General features: G+C 42.8%; 1 protein-coding gene across 1 annotated transcript in view; it reads right to left on the bottom strand.

The window, feature by feature from the left end:
* Window positions 1–3344: 3344 nt before the first annotated feature.
* The window catches only part of acacb (acetyl-CoA carboxylase beta), a 169683-nt gene continuing 154326 nt past the window's right edge, over window positions 3345–18701 (bottom strand). Inside the window, exons 47-54 of the mRNA XM_072247887.1 lie at window positions 15763–15859; window positions 15258–15393; window positions 14217–14394; window positions 13949–14061; window positions 13692–13846; window positions 11764–11934; window positions 9179–9315; window positions 3345–5697 (exon numbers count right to left, since the gene is read on the bottom strand). Of these exons, the coding sequence (XP_072103988.1) occupies window positions 5571–5697; window positions 9179–9315; window positions 11764–11934; window positions 13692–13846; window positions 13949–14061; window positions 14217–14394; window positions 15258–15393; window positions 15763–15859 (1114 nt within the window). The 3' untranslated portion in view covers window positions 3345–5570. The remainder of the gene's footprint in view (window positions 5698–9178; window positions 9316–11763; window positions 11935–13691; window positions 13847–13948; window positions 14062–14216; window positions 14395–15257; window positions 15394–15762; window positions 15860–18701) is intronic.

Raw genomic sequence — 18701 nt, 5'->3', positions numbered from 1 at the left:
GAGGGTTTGGAGTTTCTAAAATGTGTGCAGGATAGGTAATACATAGAGGTACCAACTAGAGAAGGGACAGTGTTGGATTTCCTGTTAGGGAATGAGATAGGTCATGTGACGGAGGTTTGTGTTGGGGAGCACTTCGGGTCCAGTGATCACAATGCTTTAGTTTCAATATAATTATGGAGAAGGATAGGTCTGGACTCAGGGTTGAGATTTTTTGATTGGAGAAGGGCTAACTTTGAGGAGATGTGACAGGATTTAGAAGGAGTGGATTGGGACAATTTGTTTTATGGGAAGAATGTAATAGAGAAATGGAGGTCATTTAAAGGTGAAATTTTGAGAGTACAGAATCTTTATGTTCCTGTTAGGTTGAAAGGAAAGGTTAAAAGTTTGAGAGAGCCATGGTTTTCAAGAGATATTGGAAACTTGGTTTGGAAAAAGAGAGAGATCTATAATAAATATAGGAAGCATGGAGTAAATGAGCTGCTCGAGGAATATAAAGAATGTAAAAAGAATCTTAAGAAAGAAATTAGAAAAGCTAAAAGGAGATATGAGGTTGCTTTGGCAAGTGAGGTGAAAATAAATCCCAAGGGTTTCTACAGTTATCAAAAGGATAGTGAGGGATAAAATTGGTCCATTAGAGAATCAGAACGGACAGATATGAGTGGAGCCAAAAGAGATGGGGGAGATTCTGAACAATTTCTTTTCTTCGGTATTCACTAAGGAGAAGGATATAGAATTGTGTAAGATAAGGGAAACAGGTAGGGAAGTTATGGAAACTGTGATGATTAAAGAAGAGGAAGTACTGGCGCTTTTAAGGAATATACAAATGGATAAGTCTCCAGGTCCTGACAGGATATTCCCTAGGACCTTGAGGGAAGTTGGTGTGGAAATAGCAGGGGCTCTGACAGAAATACTTCAAATGTCATTAGAAACGGGGATGGTGCCAGAGGATTGGCGTATTGCTCATGTTGTTCCTTTGTTTAAAAAGGGTTCTAAGAGTAAACTTAGCAATTATCGGCCTGTGCGTTTGACATCTGTGGTGGGTAAATTGATGGAAAGTATTCTTAGAGATGGCATATGTAATTATCTGGATAGACAGGGTCTGATTAGGAACAGACAACATGGATTTGTGCGTGGAAGGTCATGTTTGACAAATCTCATTGAATTTTTTGAAGGGATTACTAGGAAAGTTGATGGGGCAAAGTGGTGGATGTTGTCTATATGGACTTCAGTAAGGCCTTTGGCAAGGTCCCACATGGAAGGTTAGTTAGGAAGGTTCAATCGTTAGGTATTAATATTGAAGTAGTGAAATGGATTCAGATGTGGCTGGATGGGAGACGTCAGAGAGTAGTGGTGGGTAACTGTTTGTCAGATTGGAGGATGGTGTCTATTGGTGTGCCTCAGGGATCTGTACTGGGTCCAACGTTGTTTGTAATATACACTAATGATCTGGATGAGGGGGTGGTAAATTGGAATAGTAAGTATGCAGATAATACTAAGATAGGTGGAGTTGTGGATAATGAAGTAAGTTTTCAAAGCTTGCAGAGATATTTAGGCCAGTTAGAAGAGTGGGCTGAAAGGTGGCAGATGGAGTTTAATGCTGATAAATGTGAGGTGCTACATTTTGGTAGGACTAATCAAAATAGGACATACATGTTAAATGGTAGGGCATTGAAGAATGCAGTAGAACAGAGGGATCTAGGAATAATGGTGCATAGTTCCTTGAAGGTGGAATCACATGTGGATAGGGTGGTGAAGAAAGCTTTTAGTATGCTGGCCTTTATTAATCAGAGCATTGAGTATAGGAGTTGGGATGTAATGTTGAAATTGTACAAGGCATTGGTGAGGCCAAATTTGGAGTATTGTGTACAGTTTTGGTCACCGAATTATAGGAAAGATGTCAACAAAATAGAGAGGGTACAGAGAAAATTTACTAGAATGTTACCTGGGTTTCATCACCTAAGTTACAGAGAAAAGTTGAACAAGTTGGGTCTTTATTCTTTGGAACGTAGAAGGTTGAGAGGGGACTTGATAGAGGTATTTAAAATTATGAAGGGGACTTAGAGTGGACGTGGACAGGCTTTTTCCATTGAGAGTGGGGGAGATTCAAACAAGAGGACATGAGTTGAGAGTTAAAGGGCAAAAGTTTAGGGGTAACATGAGGGGGAACTTCTATACTCAGAAAGTGGTAGCTGTGTGGAACGAGCTTCCAGCAGAAGTAGTTGAGGCAGGTTCGATGTTGTCGTTTAAAGTTAAATTGGACAGCAAAACGGACAAGAAAGGTTATGGGCTGAGTGCAGGTCGGTGGGACTAGATGAGAGTAAGAGTTCGGCATGGACTAGAAGAGCCGAGATGACTTGTTTCCGTGCTGTAATTGTTATATGGTTATACTATATAGTTATATAAAAGCATGGATGAAATGTTGTGGCTTTATAAAGCACTGGTGAGGCCTCGCTTGGACTATTGTGAGCTGTTTTTGGGACCTTATCTTAGAAAGGAGGTACTGAAACAGAAGACAGTTCAAGGGAGGTTCACAAAAATGATTCCAGGTTTGTATGGGTGGTCATATGAAGCATGTTTTGATGCCCCTGGGCCTGTATTCACTGGCATTCAGAAGAATGACGGGTGACCATATTGAAACCTATCAAATGGTGAAAGGCTTTAACAGAGTGGATGTGGAGAGGATGGTGGGAGATTCTCAGGCCGGAGGACACTGCCTCAGAATAGAGGGGTGTCCCTTTAGAATGGAAGTGAGGAATTTCTTTAGCCAGAATGGTGAATCTGGAATTCGTTACCACAGGCAGCTGTGGAGGCCTAGTCTGCATGTATATTTAAGGCAGAGATTGATAGATTCTTGATTAGTCAGGGCATAAAGGGATACGGGGAGAAGACAGGATCTTGGGGCTGAGGAAAATTGGATCAACCGTGATGAAGTGGCAGAGAAGACTTGATGGGCAAAATTCTGCTCCTATATCTTATGGTCTTATGGATCTGTGGGTCCCAGGATGAGACCCCTGTTTTTGAGATAGTCTATCAGAATCATGGCCGAGACCACCCGTACTCAAGTCTCTATGATGCAACCATCAGCATCAAATGACAGGGACTGAGTTCAAAGTTGGTTGGTGGAGATATTGTATCAGCCTGTACCATTTTGCATTATTTTTAATTCAATCTGTTTCTACGGAGGGAAGATTGCTGGCCAATTGTATTGATTTATTATGCTTGAAAACTTCCAGATCAAGTTCTCTGTAGAAGTCATTATCACAAAAAAACAACTTCTAGGCAGTCACTGGCACATTTATAAAATAAAGGACAACCTAACTCAAAAAATGAGTATATAATGTATTTTAATGACATAATTACAATAAAAACAATAATTAATATCCTCAGGGTGAACTATATGGCAATATTGATACTCTTATTTGTAATATTACCAATTTTTATCTAATAACTTGTTTGAGAATCAGTCTTAGCATCGCTTTAATGTCATGCTCCGGGTCTCGTAATAGTGCTTGAGCTGATTAAAATTATAAAGTATTAATGATGAAAATAAGAAGTATGGTTGTAGTGGTATGGCTTTATTTTGCCTGCCACAGGCAAAATAAAATCTCCTTGTTATAAAGACCTAAAGGAGCAGGAATAGTCTCAGTTTGGTCACCAACTTACAGATGAATGAATTTTCAGCATTTTATAAGCTTCACCAATCACCTTCGATCTTGTACTCCTTCACTTCCTCCTCTTCCCCTGACACCCCCCCACCCACCACCTCATCTGGCATCTTCCCCGTTCATTTTCATTCCTGAAGAAGGGTCTTGGCCCAAAATGTCGACTGTTTATCCCCCTCCATAGATGCTGCCTAACCTGCAGAGTTCCTCCAGTGTTTTGTCTGTACTGCTTTGGGTTACTTTATGTTCGCTTAATTGTTATTGCTACTGGCAGTCACCATGGCTGGGTCCCATGTAAGAATAATTTTATTTGTATTTATTCAGAGGAGCAGAATTTGCCTTCTGAACTGAACGGCCTGCAGCAGCAATCATTAAAAAATGATATTTGGTAACAAAGATCATGTTCAATATGATGGTTTCATGCAGGAAATTTTGATTGAGGGCCTTTTTTCAGACAAGGAAAATGGTTATTTAATATGACAATTTCTATTGTTAGATTGTAGCAAGTTTTTGTATAAGATCAAAGTTTATCACTTAAGATGAAGCATTATTAAACAACACAATCAATATTTAACTGACTATGAAGGGCAACGCACACAAAATGCTGGTGGAACGCAGCAGGCCAGGCGGCATCTATAGGAAGGGGTACAGTCGATGTTTCGGGCCGAGACCCTTCATCAGGAATAACTGAAAGAAGAGATAGTAAGAGATTTGAGAGGGGGAGGGGGAGATCCAAAATGATAGGAGAAGACAGGAGGGGGAGGGATGGAGCCAAGAGCTGAAAAGTTGATTGGCGAAAGGGATACGAGGCTGGAAAAGGGAGAGGATCATGGGACGGGAGGCCTAGGGAGAAAGAGAGGGGGAGGGGAGCCCAGAGGATGGGCAAGGAATTATTGTGAGAGGGACAGAGAGAGAAAAAAGACAGAGAGAGAAAGAAAGGGGGAAAAATTAATAATAAATAAATAAATAAGGGATGGGGTAAGAACGGGAGGTGGGGTATTAACGGAAGTTAGAGAAGTCAATGTTCATGGCATCAGGTTGGAGGCTACCCAGACGGAATATAAAGTGTTGTTCCTCCAACCTGAGTGTGGCTTCATTTTTACAGTAGAGGAGACCGTGGATAGACATATCAGAATGGGAATGGGATGTGGAATTAAAATATGTGGCCACTGGGAGATCCTGCTTTCTCTGGCGGACAGAGCATAGGTATTCAGCAAAACGGTCTCCCAGTCTGCGCTGGGTCACGCCAATATATAGAAGGCCGCACCGGGAGCACTGGACACAGTATATCACCCCAGCCGACTCACAGGTAAAGTGTCGCCTCACCTGGAAGGCCTTACTATTCTGGGGCCCTGAATGGTGGTGAGGGAGGAAGTGTAAGGACATCCACTTACAAGGAACAAGTTTTGTTTTGTTTTTTTGAAATACACAATCTGAATTACACTTTACAGGCAAAGACAATCCAGAAACTCCAAGAATTGTTATGCTATTCAGTGTATAAAACAGTCCCAGCACAGATTTTATACACATCATTCAGCTAGTACAAATAGTATTAGTAAGGCACTTCCTGACGCTAAGGCTGGTAAGGTGTTTGCTTGAGTGTGTGCATACTCACGCTGTAGAAAACCAAGTTCGTTACATGTCAAACTTTTGCACCAAAGTCACATTATTTTCAGAGCACCACGAGCCCTATGGCCAAGACTCAGAAAATTAATTACACACTTGTGGATATAATTTCCACCAGTATTTGTTCACAGATCATCAACAAACGATTTGGAGAATGCACAGGGTCAATACTTCTGAACTCAATACCCCTCCCCACAGTTTCTTAATTTGTATGTGATATGAATCCTGTTCACTCTTGCTGATATTATATATCCAGTGGGCGGTGACCAGCGTCGCCATCACTTACGGTGATACAGGGTCATCCATGGTGGTTAAGAGATGACTGACCTGTGTGCGTTGGGCTGGTGTGATGTGTTGTGCCATGTGGATAATGCTATCCATTGCCACCTCTGGATTTGCTTGAACCAAGCTGAAAACAAAATGCAATGGACAGTGAGATGTATTAAATATCATGCTTCAACAATGCAAGAGTTCTAACTGCATCTTGTTTGGTCTGGTTATCAAAAAATTTGAAAAGGCACTCTAGCAAGCATATAGACAATTTGATGTAAGTACAGTGCTGGCTGATATATTGGTGTTCACCATCCCATTCTATCCCATTCCTGAATTGTATCATCCACTATAAGAATAATGGGTAGCAGGGATGTGTCTCTACTAAAGGAGGTGTAAGACACTCCTTCCCCTCACTAGTTTGCGGGTCACCCTCGGGCAAGGTGTAGCACAAGCTTAGCCCCCCCCACCCCCACCTCGATCAATATCACGTGAAGCCATGGGAGCAGGTGGTGGATGGTCGTATGAACAGCTGGTGCATATCACGTCCTGGTTATGTGACCACTGACACCAGGCAGACAATCTCTGAAGAGTATTGATAATAGATGGGGTCACCCTGTCTTGTAAAGACACTGCCCAGTAGAAGGCAGTGACAAACCACTTCTGTAGAAAAATTTGTCAGGAACATTCATGGTCATGGTCGTCCACGTCATAATGATGATAAAGATGACAAACTCTGACAAACTAATGAGGCCAAGTTTCTACTGTCTTTCTTCATAATCCATACCTCTGACTTGGGTTTGGCCATGTGGTTCTTCACTTCAATATACTGGGGGCCTAAATAACTCCCTGGTGAGTTACTGCTAAGTTTAAACCATGATGCAGTTTGATAATTATTTTTATTTTTAGCCATTGTTGTTGAATGGGACTTGCTTAGTAGAGTCTAATGGAAGTCCATGTTTGTTCAGCTTCACTCTCCGACTCTAAAACCGTCAATGAGATACGCAGACTGCCTATTTTCACTCACTAAACACATAACAATAAAATGGAACTAATGAGGTCAGATCACAAACAAGAGAAAATCTGCAGATGCTGGAAATGAAAGTAATGGAAACATTTTGTGTGTGTGTGTGTGTGTCTGTGTGTGTGTGTGCGCGTGTGTCTGTGTGCCTGTCTGTGTGTGTGTGTGTGTGTGTGTGTGTCTCTGTGTGTGTGTGTGTGTCTAATGGAGTTGGAGCACTCTTTCAGTGTTACTCTGCACTTGCCTCTATACCATTTTATATGCCCCAGACAAGTGTTTTGTTAACCAAGTTCAACTCTGAATTTATACAAAATGCTGTTTATTTCTCATATTGCTTTATGAGTCAGAAGGAGACCATTTGGTCGAAAGAGTCGAAGCTGGCTCTCAGAGCACACACATCAGTCCAGTTCTTCTCCTGACTGTTTATTCCCCTCCGTAGATGATGCCCAACTTGTCCAGCATTTTCTGTGTGTGTGTGTGTTGCCCATTCTTCTGCTTACCTTTTTAGAGCACCCCACCACAGTTAACCCGCTGCCCACCTGCACTAAGGTAACCAATTAACTGAACAACACGTGTGGGAGGACACTGGAGCATCGGGGGGTGGGGAAGTCACAAAACTACAGGGAATCTCCACTCACCCAGGAACAGCACTGAACCCAGGTCACTGAATCTCGTGCTGTAGACTGCAGCACCTCTACACTGACCTGCCTCCGCTCCATATTCAGGTCATCATTGTGCTGGTAATTTATTCCAATATTAAACTAAACAATCTAAATGTCCCTTTAACCTATTCCAACCTCCTGTATATGTCACCAGCAGACTAACGTGATTGAAGTAACAAAGCACTGAATTTAATAGTGGAGAGGTAATGGTTGGACCACAGGGTGTACTAATCTGATCCTCATTGTTAAAAAACGATATAAGCATACTGGAGGAAGATAAGAAAAAACAAATGTCAAGGACAAAATTAAGAGGCTACACCTATTAAGAAATACTCAAGGAAATGGTGCCCTTTTCCTAGAAAAAGGCTGGAGGCGACCCATTAGACTATCTTAATTTTTAAAAGAGTCTGATTGGATAAAGATAAAGATATCACTAAACTAAATTATGGCTTCTGTGCAACAAGAACACTGGCAAATGGAATTGAGTCAACTGCCTTCTTTCTTACAGCACATTCATATACTTGTATGTTCTTTTAAATATGTGGTACCTTGTAAGGGGATGTATTGGGTTTCCAGGCAGTATCTCTGGTGAAGGGGCTTGTCGTGTCCACTCTGAGTGGGGTAGTATCTCTGGTGAAGGGGCTTGTCGTGTCCACTCTGGGTGGGGTAGTATTTCTGGTGAAGGGGCTTGTCGTGTCCATTCTGGGTGGGGTAGTATCTCTGGTGAAGGGGCTTGTCGTGTCCACTCTGGGTGGGGTAGTATTTCTGGTGAAGGGGCTTGTCGTGTCCATTCTGGGTGGGGTAGTATCTCTGGTGAAGGGGCTTGTCGTGTCCATTCTGGGTGGGGTAGTATCTCTGGTGAAGGGGCTTGTCGTGTCCATTCTGGGTGGGGTAGTATCTCTGGTGAAGGGGCTTGTTGTGTCCATTCTGGGTAGGGTAGTATCTCTGGTGAAGGGGCTTGTCGTGTCCATTCTGGGTGGGGTAGTATCTCTGGTGAAGGGGCTTGTCGTGTCCATTCCAGGGCACCTCCTTCACCTTTGGTCCCCACTGGACACTCAGCTCTCACCTCTGTCTCCAAGTAGCTGCAACAACAGTCATACGCCGGTACACGGCTTTGCCAGGCAGGCTAAACCAGGTGAGGGCAGCCGGTGGCCTCATACCCTGGTGAGACAGGAACATGTCTGACCCAGCACGCGAAGTCAGCTCCAGTAGACTAGGTGGATGAGATTCACTGGCTAGGAAGACAGTACTGTAACGCTCTGTGGTGAGCAAAGGGAATGACAAGGAACAGGAGATGTTATGGTCATCCACTGCAACAAAGGAAGACCTCGGTTCGTGACACTTGATCGTTCCACCGGACCCGGATCTCTGAGGTCGAGAGAGTGGAAATGCCATTCAGGGCCCCAGACATTGTCAGAATAGGAAAATGAACGTATGTGTGCACACACACGCACACACTATTAATCAACAGACAGATACACAGACATACACTATGTAATCAACACACAGATACATGCATACACAGACACATACTATGTAATCAACACACAGATGCACACACACACTGACACAGAGAGACACAGACACACAGACACAGAGACACACTATGTAATCAACACACAGATGCACACACAGACAGACACAGAGAGACACAGAAACACACACAGACCCACACTATGTAATCAACACTTAAATACACACACACAATGTAATCAACACACAGATACACACAGCATCACACAGATACACACACACACTATGTAATCAACACACAGATACACTCAGAGACACAGATACACACACACACTATGTAATCAACACACAGATACACTCAGAGACACAGATACACACACACACTATGTAATCAAGCCTTCAGCTGAACAATGCTCACCATCGACTATGTATTCTCCTCCTCCTGCAATGATAAATTCACTGACCTGCGAATGCACTTTAGTGCATAATCCCGCTTCAGATACTTGATGTTCTCCCGTATTACAGAGCGAGTGTCGTCCTCTTCATTCAGATGCTGTTCCAGCCATGCCACCACATGTTGGTTCTTGTCCCACAGATACGCCTGCACGTTACAACATCCAAAATATGAGCATTAACTGCCCTTGTGGAAAACGCCAGCACACAGCTGACAATATTGTTTTATCCCTGAGGATCTATCCTGGGCCCAACATATTGATGCAGCTACAAAGAAGGCACAACCGTGGCTCTATTTCATTAGGGGTTTGAGGAGATCTGGTATGTCACCCAAAGGCTCTCACAAATTTCTACAAACGTACGGTGGAGAGTATTCTGACTGGCTGCATCCCACTATCTGGTGGGGGGGTGGAGGACTACTACACAGGATCAAAATAAGCTGCAGGAAGTTGTAAACTCAGTCAGCTCCATCATTGACACCAGCCTCTGTAGCATCCACCTTCAAGGAGCAGTGCCGTGAGAAGTCAGTGTCCATCATTAAGGACCCCCATTACCCAGGACATGCCCTCTTCTCATTGTTACCATCAGGGAGGAGGTACAGGAGCCTGAAGACACACACTCAACGATTCAGGAACAGCTTCTTCCCCACTGCCATCTGATTCCTTAATGGACACTGAACCCATGAGTCCACCTCACTACTTTCTTCCCCTCTTTTTGCACTCCTTATTTAATTTAACTTATTAAATATACTGTATATATATGTATATATATATATAAATCTTTAATATACAGTATTAAATATACTATATATATATAAATAAATCTTACTGTAATTCTTGCTGACTTATTACTACGCTGGTGATATTAAACCTGATTCTGATGCTGATTATTCTACTTCTGTGTGAGCAGCTTAAGCCTGGGAATAAGAGAGGGAACAGTAGATTGTGGAAGTTTTACACTTTCTTTGCATTATTATCAATATCAAAGCATTGTCTCTCCCAAACCAGAGATTATAAAAGGACACAATAAGGGTGTTAGCTTGAAATGCCAACCCTTTATTCTTTTCGCAGATGCTGCCTGATCTGCTGAGATACATAGAACACAGAATAGACCCTTTGGCCCACAATGTTGTGCTGAACCAGCTAAAAGGCCTATCTGCATTATGTCCATACCCCTCCATTTCCTCATATCAACATGTTTATCTAAGTGTCTCTTAAAAGTCACTGGTGTATTTGTCTCTACCACAAACCTACCCTCTCTCACTCTCAGTGCATGTCCTCTGGCATTAGATATTTCTACCTCCCAGCAATTTGTGTGTGTTACTCCAGAACTCTAGCACCTGCAGAGTTTCTTGTGATTATCAAATGGTAAACAACTCATGTTTCATTTATAATCTTTGTACCTAAATTTATTCAGTGAGCATTGCCTTCTTCTAAAACTAACAATTCCTTCTGCTTAATCCATGAAGACAAATCAACTGAATCATTTTTTGCCATTATTCATACCCGTCCATTTCACCAATTGCCATCTGGACTGGAATCCCAGCTTTACATATTTCCCACATATCTATCCAAAAGGATGAAACCAAATTGTGGAGCATCCATAGGTTTCCTGGCAGGGGAGACTCTTATGTACAAGAAAAATAAATCTTCTGCTCTGGAGGATTCATTTTTTCATCATGTACGCATTGCTTATTGTAAGAGAATCTTCAGCTTGGCAAATGTCATAGCCTACGTCAAACTACCTCATAGTTCAATAAATCTACTCGATAGAGAAAACTTTATTATTCTTTTTTTTCCACAGTTCATGACATTTTAATTGATAAACTTGTGTGACCAAAGAAAAAGCTGAGAAGTAGCTTCCCCTGTTCATTCCATCAAAACAGAACAGAGATATTTAAATGATGAATGAAGGAGACATTGAAAGAGATTCTTTCTTGAGATTGAAGGAAACAAACAGCTAAAATGTTTTTTTTTTAGAAAATAGATTTTAACCAGTATGTTGTGAGGTTGTGGGTCCATGTGAAATTAATTACTGAAGCAGGTATTATGATAGATGGGCAGTTGAAGGAAAGAGAAATAAAAACATATGAGACCACATTGGGCACGTATGAAAATCATGTGTGTTGATGATAGACATGAAAACAGGTCATTGTTTCTCTGTTGTGTCAGAACAGTTCAGTATTTACTGCAGGTACTGGACAGACCAGAACACTGTTCAGTCTAGGGCAGTGTTGACATCATGGCAGTGTAGTGCTTAGCACAACACTTTACAGTACCAGCGACTCGGGTTCAATTCCCACGGCTGTCTGTAAGGCGTTTGTACATTCTCCCCATGACTGTGTGTGTTTCCTCCAGGTGCTCTGGTTTCCTCCCACAGTCCGAAGATGTACCAGTCAGTAGGTTAGTCAGTCATTGTAAATTGATTAGGCTGGGGTTAAGTCGGCAGTTGCTGGGTCTACTCTGTAATGCATCTCAAGAAATAAATAATAAATAAAATCGCATAAATTTAAATTCAGAAATATAATTCATAACTTATTAAAGACTGCATTGACAGATTGTGCTTCCACATTGACAATACTGACTTCTCCACTGACCTTCACGGTGCCTTCTGTCTCTACAAACCACCTCCGCAGCATGGATTTAATGTGGCCATCACTCAGCTCCTGGTTCGCTTTTATAATAGCTTGTTTTGCCACCTCCTCCAGCAACAGTCGGCGCAGACGCCAGTAGAAAAATGCACGGACGGTCTTCCACTCCAAGACATCCTGAAACGCACCAAACAGCTGTGTTCAGATCCAGGGTGGCCTGACAGCAGTTGTACCAAACGAGGACAGTCAGTAGACGCAGTTCATCCCAATGATCATAATGAGTGATAAAGATGAATAATATTGTGTGCTGAAGAAATCGAGTGTAGCAGATCACAGATACACTGCTGGGTGCGAGTTTTTTAATGAGATCATAAATCATACAGACTTATCTTCCAGCCTTTGTCTTCTCTGAAACTCTGACTGAATTGCCTGCTCTTCCATGAAAGGAAGGCAACGAGGCAACCAAATTTGTGAGTGTAGACACAGCTGATCAAAGGATTCCTCCGTCTCCTGCAGCCCTCAATCTCTCTCGTATTAATGGCTCATTCGTTAATGGCTGTGGGAATCATTTACCCATTAAACCACCGACGGAAAGATGCTACTTTTAAACTCAAAACAAAACGTTGGATTCAACAGTTCTATGGGACAATTATTCCAGTAGGTAACATGCACTATATTCAAAAAGAAAGTTACTTATTTAATTACAGTGAAGGAGAAGTTTCTTCCTGATTATGGTGGCAAGGACAGAACTTCAGTCGGATGAAATAGTCATGAAATTAGTAACATGGTGAGAAATCACATCACCCGACTGACATCCTGGCTGCAAAAGTGAGGTGTTGTTTAAAAGTCGCACTCTACACTCAGTATTGAACAGCAGCACAAGACCTACTCAGTGAACGGTTGGGCAGTGAGGAGTGCAGTAGAACAGAGGGATCTGGGAATACAAATCCAGAATTCCTTGAAAATGGCATCACAGGTAGATAGGGTCATAAAGAGAGCATTTGGAGCATTCACCCTCATAAGTCAACGTACTGAGTCCTGGAGCTGGGATGTAATGCTGAAGTTGTAGAGGACATTGGTGAGGCTGAATTTGGAGTATCGTTTGCAGTGCTGGTCACCTACTTACAGGAAAGATGCAGAGAAATTTACAATCATACTACTGGGACTTGCCGACCAGAGTTTCAGAGGTGGGTTGAACAGGTTTGGACTTTATTCCCTGGAGCGTAGGAGAATGAGGGGAGATTTAGCAGAGGTATACAAAATTATGAGGGTTCTAGATAGGGTAAGAGCAAAACAAGCAAGGTTTTCTCACTGATGTTGGGTGAGACTAGAACTATAGGTGAAAGGTGAAATGTTTAAGGGGAACTTTCTCACTGAGAGGATCATGTGACTGTGGAACAAGGTGCCAGCAGAAGTGGTGGACGCACGTTTGATGTCGATGCTTAAAGAGAAATTTGGATAAGTACATGGATGGGATGGGAGGGGTATAGAGAGATATAGTCCAGGAAATTTGGTTAAGTACATGGATAGGATGGGAAGGGTATGGAGAGATATAGTCCAGGTGCAGATCATTGGGAATAGACAGATTTGGCAGACTTGGTGAGCCAAAGTGCCTGTCTCTGTAATGTAGTGTTCTGTGACTAACATAGTAATAGTAAACTTGGACCTATAACTTGTGGGAGTTTGGACTGCTTTTTTCTAATACTTGACAGACATTAACCTGCTTCGGTATACTGAAGTAATAATGCAGAAGTAGTTTCACTGATTTACATTTCACATTTGCCTTCTTGTGATCATAAAACCCCATTTACACAAAGTGACTGCTTGGACTAGTTGCTCATTCTAGGGTTTTAAACCTGTATTACAAATTTTGGCATTGTTTCTACTTAAGAACTACCGTAAAGACCAAGAAAATACAGTGAATTCTGCTTAACTGTAATAACTCCTTTCTCCTGCATCCGACCAGGAGTGTCGTGGAGGTCAGCAAACTGCGTTGCCACTTGGTGGTAAATCGGAAATAAGTACTCCTCTCGTGCTTTCAGTTTGGCTCCAAGATCTTTGCGGGCTTGCTCAGAAAGTTCAGGAGAACCTACAAAAGTTACATAAGTGAAAACCCAGACAGCCACACCAGGAAAACAGTGTCCATGTATAATATTAACATGCTCTTATAGCAGGGTAATATTGTCCTTACCCAACTGGTCAGCAAGGTCTGAATAAATGGTGTCCAGCCTCCTCATCGTTTTCACCAAATCTTTCCGCTTGAATTTGATTTCTACGGTTCCTTCAGGTTCCAGCACACCTCCTCTGAGGAATGAGTGAAAGGGAGAAGTTTCTAAAGTGTGCTCCAAAGATAATTACTAATGAACTGATCGGAGGACTTGCAATACATCCAAAAATAAGTCAGATATATATATATCTCAGAGCAGAAGATTATGGATGTCATTCTCCTTGTTTGGTACCTGCTTTCTTTGTCCGCATACAGCTCAATGTAAAGTGGATTGATGGTTGGATCAATAACTGCCCACGAACCTCCTCGGAGCTCAGCATGAGGGGGAATGTAAACCAGCACTGGCTGCTGGAATTCCCTTAAACTATCTACAATACTGGAACCAAACTTCAGAACCTGATCATACATATCTGAAAGCAAAAGACAAGAAAATGGACTTAAAGATTGTTTTTAAGGTTGATTTCAGCCATCAAGTCTATACTGCACTTTAGAAAATGAAGTAAAAGAAACCCAACATTAGAGATGTCAAAATAAGTCACTGTCACCACATAATGAACAAAAGTGGAAGCCCATTACCTCCCAGTTCAATAGCCTACCTTTTCAATTGATATTTGTCAGACTGCCTGACGATGGCACAGTGGTGTACCAGTTAGACAATAACTTTACAGCACCAGCGATCACTGATCAGGGTTCGATTCCTGCTGTTATCTGTAAGGAGTTTGTATGTTCTCCTTGTGACCATGTAGGTTTCCTCTCACATTCCAATGTCATATTGAGTTGGGGTTAGTAAATTGTGGGCATGCAATCTTGGCACCAGAATAATGGTGATACTGCTCCCAGCATAAACCACAAACAACAGGAATTCTGCAGATGCTGAAAATTCAAGCAACACACGTCAAAGTTGCTGGTGAACGCAGCAGGCCAGGCAGCATCTCTAGGAAGAGGTACAGTCGACACTTCAGGCTGAGATCCTTCGTCAGGACTAGCATAAACTGCGCTGATTTGATTTGAGGCACAAGAAGCATTCCACTGTACTTTTCAATTGACAAATAAGGCCAATCTTTGTCTTTAACCTTTAGCTGCTGGAGATCCAACGAAGGAAGCTAGCTCATTCAACAAAAATAGAGAGCAGTGAGTCACCAAGGTGAATAAGACTCTGGGCTGAATGTGGGCAAGTATAGATAGGAGCATTAGCTGGCATAGACATGGTGGGCCAGACCACTTGTTTCTGTGCTCTATGACCCTAAGGCTCAATGACAACCATAAAGATTACCTTTCATTCCACCAGAAAAGCCCCGCCAGTTAGCGAAAACCATGAGGGGAAGCCGCTCTCGCTTGAAGTCTTTAATAACTTGTGCTGTCTTAAAAGCAGAGTCTGGAAACCACACCTGTCCAGCTTGCTGAACAATCTGTTAAATAACAGAAACTCTAATCAGTAGCCTGTCAAGAGCACTCCTCATTGATTGACCCAACGAGTAGGTTTCCACTTCTCAGTTAGAAGGTGCTGTCTGTCTTTGTTCTAAAACATTGCTTATTCATGGAGACACAGGAGATTCTGCAGATGCTGAGCAGCACACACAAATTGCTGAAGGAACTCAGGAAGTCAGGCAGCATCTATAAAGGGAAATAAACAGTTGATGTTCCAGGCTGAGAACCTTTATCAGAACTCGGGTCTCAGCCCAAAACATCAATTGCTTATTTCCCTGCACGATGCTGCCTGACCTCCTGAGTTCCTCCAGTGTGTTGTGTGAGTTTATCCATGGAGATTACTTACTCACTTTTGACTCTGATTCCAGGTCAGCTGGATCTGCTGGGTTTGTCATTTCAACGGTCCGAGTCTCCACTGCAATAACTCCCACAGGGATTCCTCCTAATCTGTGCAAAACAACGAGGGGCCCGAGTTCAGGATTATTGAAGTTAGGTAACATTTCTTCTAAAGAAGCCACTGGTATGCTGAGGTCCAGTGGGGAAATTACCAGATCTGAACAAACAATGCAGAGACCCGAGTTCAAATCCGACCCCAGGCCCAGCCCACGCGTTGACATCTCAATGCCTTCTGACATGGCCTGTCAAGTCTCCCAGTACCACATTCTTGCAGGAAAAAGACTAAGAACAGACATCTACTCATCCATATACTGAATCTGGGTACAGTAAAGCTTCTTCCAACTCATGCAACATCACATGGTTCTCTTAACAAACATTTGGCAACTGGCATCTAATTTTGGACATGTTAAAAGACACTTGAATAAGTACATGGCTTGGAAAGGATTAAAAACATAGAAACATAGAAAACCTACAGCACAATACAGGCCCTTCGGCCCACAAAGTTGTGTCAACCATGTCCCTACCTTAGAAATTACCAGACTTACCCACAGCCCTCTATTTTTCTAAGCTCCATGTACCTATCCAAAAGTCTCTTAGAAGACCCTATCATTTCCTCCTCCATTCCATGCACTCACTACACTCTGAGTAAAAAACTTACCCCAGACATCTCCTCTGCACCTTAAACCTGTGTCCTCTTGTGGCAGCCATTTCAGCCCTGGGAAAAAACCTCTGACTATCCACATGATCAATGCATCTCTTCATCTTACACACCTCTATCAGGTCACCTCCCATCCTCTGTCACTCCAAGGAGAAAAGGCCGAGTTCACTCAACCTGTTTTCATAAGGCATGCTCCACAATCCAGGCAACGTCCTTGTAAATCTCCTCTGCACCCTTTCTATGGCTTCCAGATCCTTCCAGTAGTGAGACGACCAGAAATGAGCACAGTACTCCAAGTGGGGTCTGACCAGGGTCCTATATAGCTGCAACATTACCTCTCGGCTCCTAAATTCAATTCCACGATTGATGAAGGCCAGTACACCATATGCCGTCTTAACCACAGAGTCAACCTACGCAGCTGCTTTGAGCGTCCTATGGACTCGGACCCCAGGATCCAGTTCTGGATCCACAAAGCAATGTCCCCTTGGATCCCATGCCTCCTTACTTTCTCAATAAGCCTTGCATGGGCCACCTTATCAAATGCCTTGCTGAAATCCATATACACTACATCTACTGCTCTTCCTTCATCAATGTGTTTAGTCACATCCTCAAAAAATTCAATCAGGCTCGTAAGGCACAACCTGCCCTTGACAAAGCCATGCTGACTATTCCTAATCATATTATACCTCTCCAAATGTTCATAAATCCTGCCTCTCAGGACCTCCTTCATCAACTTACTAACCACTGAGGTAAGACTCACTGGTCTATAATTTCCTGGGCTATCTCCACTCCCTTTCTTGAATAAAGGAACAACATCCACAAACTTCCAATCCTCTGAAACCTCTCCCATCCCCATTGATGATGCAAAGATCATTGCCAGAGGCTCAGCAGTCTCCTCCCTCGACTCCCACAGTAGCCTGGGGTACATCTCATCCAGTCCCGGGGACTTATCCAACTTGATGCTTTCCAAAAGCTCCAACACTTCCTCTTTCTTAATATCTACATGCTCAAGCTTTTCAGTCCGCTGCAAGTCATCACTACAATCACCAAGATCCTTTTCCATAGTGAATACTGAAGCAAAGTATTCATTAAGTATCTCTGCTATCTCCTCCGGTTCCGTACACGCTTTTCCACTGTCACACTTGATAGGTCCTATTCTTTCACGTCTTATCCTCTTGCTCTTCACATCCTTGTAGAATGCTTTGGGGTTTTCCTTAGTCCTGCTCACCAAGGCCTTCTCATGTCCCCTTCTGGCTCTGCTAATTTCCTTCTAAAGCTCCTTCCTGTTAGAGGTTTCTGGGCCAAACAATGGCAACTGAGATGAGCTTGGATGAGGTCTCTTTGTCAGAATTACCAGATGGGCTGAAGGGTCTGTTCCATGCTGTGTAACTTTAAGTCTCAAGAAGCTTAGGACTATCTAAGACAAAGTCACCTGCTTGACAGCCTTCCGAATGTTTCAGCTGGTGCTTGATTATTCTATCTGAAACATTCTGGACCTTCATCAATGGCTGGAGTGTGTACCCGTCTAAAAAACGTAATGCAGTTACTCACCCTGGCCTCTCCAACAGCCCCCAGACAGGGTCAATAAACAACACTACCTCGGATGTCATCTTCCACAATGTTCAGAGAACTGTTTCTTTCACCTCTTCTCATTTTGCATATGTTTCTGGTACAGTGGGAGCCTGTGATCTACAATTGGAAGATTGATTGCATGATCTGGTCCTCTGTTGTCTCCAAGAAGATTCCAGGAGGTGAGCAGCTGCAAGGTCTAGAGGCTTAGAAACCATGATCAACTCCATTTTTCACCAATCTTGCCGATTAAAGCATTGAAGAAGATTGAAACATCGAGGTGAGCGTTCATCACCATTGCTAGCCTCTCGCTCGCTGCTCCGGAGGGAAAACCCCTGTATTTGAATGGTCTTTCTCTCTCTGTCTCTCCTGTGATGCTGTCAGAGGATGGTACCGAAGTTCAGAATCTGCGATTTATGGATTGGATTGCAGTTGTTGTGAATTCGTTCAGAGTTATGTTTTTATATTCTGTGTTTTCACCCGTTCTTTCTGGTTGCCACTTGTGAGATTTGTTTGTTTTCTTGCGCGGGGGGTGGGGGGAGAAGGGCTGGTAGGGGTAGTGGTGATATTCTTATTGCAGTCTGCATGACTTGTGTTTTTGTGTGTGGGGGGGTTTGATGTTCTTGCTGCAGTTTGCATGATTTGTGTTTTTGTGTGTGGGGGGAT

The sequence above is a fragment of the Mobula birostris genome, chromosome 31 (genome assembly GCF_030028105.1).
Source record: "Mobula birostris isolate sMobBir1 chromosome 31, sMobBir1.hap1, whole genome shotgun sequence".
NCBI lineage: Eukaryota > Metazoa > Chordata > Chondrichthyes > Myliobatiformes > Myliobatidae > Mobula > Mobula birostris.
The sequence above is the reverse complement of the archived record's forward strand: the minus strand, read 5'-3'. Positions and strand labels throughout refer to the sequence as shown.